The sequence below is a fragment of the Plasmodium inui genome (genome assembly GCF_000524495.1).
Source record: "Plasmodium inui San Antonio 1 unplaced genomic scaffold supercont1.13, whole genome shotgun sequence".
Lineage (NCBI taxonomy): Eukaryota > Apicomplexa > Aconoidasida > Haemosporida > Plasmodiidae > Plasmodium > Plasmodium inui.
Window position 1 is genome coordinate 647453 of NW_008481847.1, and position 1394 is coordinate 648846.

At 38.7% G+C, this 1394-nt stretch overlaps 1 protein-coding gene across 1 annotated transcript; it reads right to left on the reverse strand.

The window, feature by feature from the left end:
- Window positions 1–829: 829 nt before the first annotated feature.
- C922_03319 (hypothetical protein) lies at window positions 830–1018 on the reverse strand (the record flags this gene model as incomplete). Its single annotated transcript, XM_008818911.1, has 1 exon — window positions 830–1018. One exon carries the CDS (start codon window positions 1016–1018, stop codon window positions 830–832), a length of 189 nt encoding a protein of 62 aa, XP_008817133.1.
- Between the last annotated feature and the right edge of the window lie 376 nt (window positions 1019–1394).

Here is a 1394-nt window from a genome sequence, read left to right on the forward strand (position 1 = left end):
GTGTCGTCTTCTCTGAAGATGCTTTTTTTTCCTGTATCTTTATGATGCTCCCCCTCCTGGTCACTGCGCTGTTTTTCTATCAGGTCACTGTGATGTGTACTGTCGTGCCGCAGCATGGATGCCTTCTCTCTGTGTGGCATCTTTTTAAGATTCTTATATCTGGCATATCACTATAATAATGCTTCTTTCTGTTACATTTCTACATAGCTACATCCTCCTTGTTGCGTCAATATGAAGATGCTCTTGTTTGTGGCATCTTGTTCAGGATGATATTCCCCAGTCCATTTTTATCAAGTTTCTTTTTTTTAGGTGCGCGATCGTGAGGTATCTTTTCTGTGGGGCATCCTTCTTCCCAAAATTCATTTTACCGCGTTGTACTTTTAATATATTCTTTCGCCCGCCATTCTTATAGAAATGGTTTTCCTTTTCCATGTTACTATCAAGATTCTTCTCTGTATTGCATTTTTTTTCTGACAATAGTTTTTTCTTCTGGGGCTCTCATGAGGTTCCTCGTGCCACGTCATTGTGAGAATTTTGGCTGCTGTGGTATTTCTTTTACGAAGACTCCTGTGACCGCTTCATATCGATGATATTTTTCTGTTTGGCTGTTTTATAAAGATGCTTCTTCCTTTTATCATTTTACTGCGAAGGGATTTTTTTGCGAGGCATCTTTTTTCTGAAGATACATCCTTTCCGCGGCATTCCTATGATGCTATTTTCCGGCGCCAGCTTGAATATCTTGTTCTGTGTTATCTGTTTTATATGGATGATCTTTCCTCCGCCGGCATCTTGAAGATGTTTTTTTCTGTGTTAGTTGATTTAGGTTGATTTAACTTCCTCGCGGAATTCTGAAGATCTCCCTCGGCGTGTGATTTCCTGTATGAAGATTCCCTTTCTGCGCCACAGGGTATAAGATGCTGTCTTGTTTCTTATCTTTTGTATGAAGATGTTTTCTTCTCCTAGTATCTTCAGTATGTTTCTTTGTCGAGTCATCCTGAAGATGTCCCTTTGCCTTCATTATTGTGGAAATGTATTTTCAGGCCGCATCATTAAGAAGATGTCCTTCTGGTTGCTCCCCGGTTGATAGGCTGTATTGTATTTCATTCTTCTTTATTAGAATTTTTTCTCCGGTAATATTCTGATCGCCTTTTTTTTTCTTTCTATGTAGAGCCATTATGAAGATATTCTCTTTCTTTGGCTATTTAGGAAGAAGGCCACATATGTGAATTGTAAATATCATAAGCATACCGATGTGGTAACATTACAAAACAGGAATAATATACCCATGTGTAAAAGGGCACTTTCTTCCCTGGTGTATTATTGCTCTTGAAGTGATGATGTTCATTGAGTTGTATTAGGTGAATAGCGGTTTTACCTGGATAACACTGCTATTT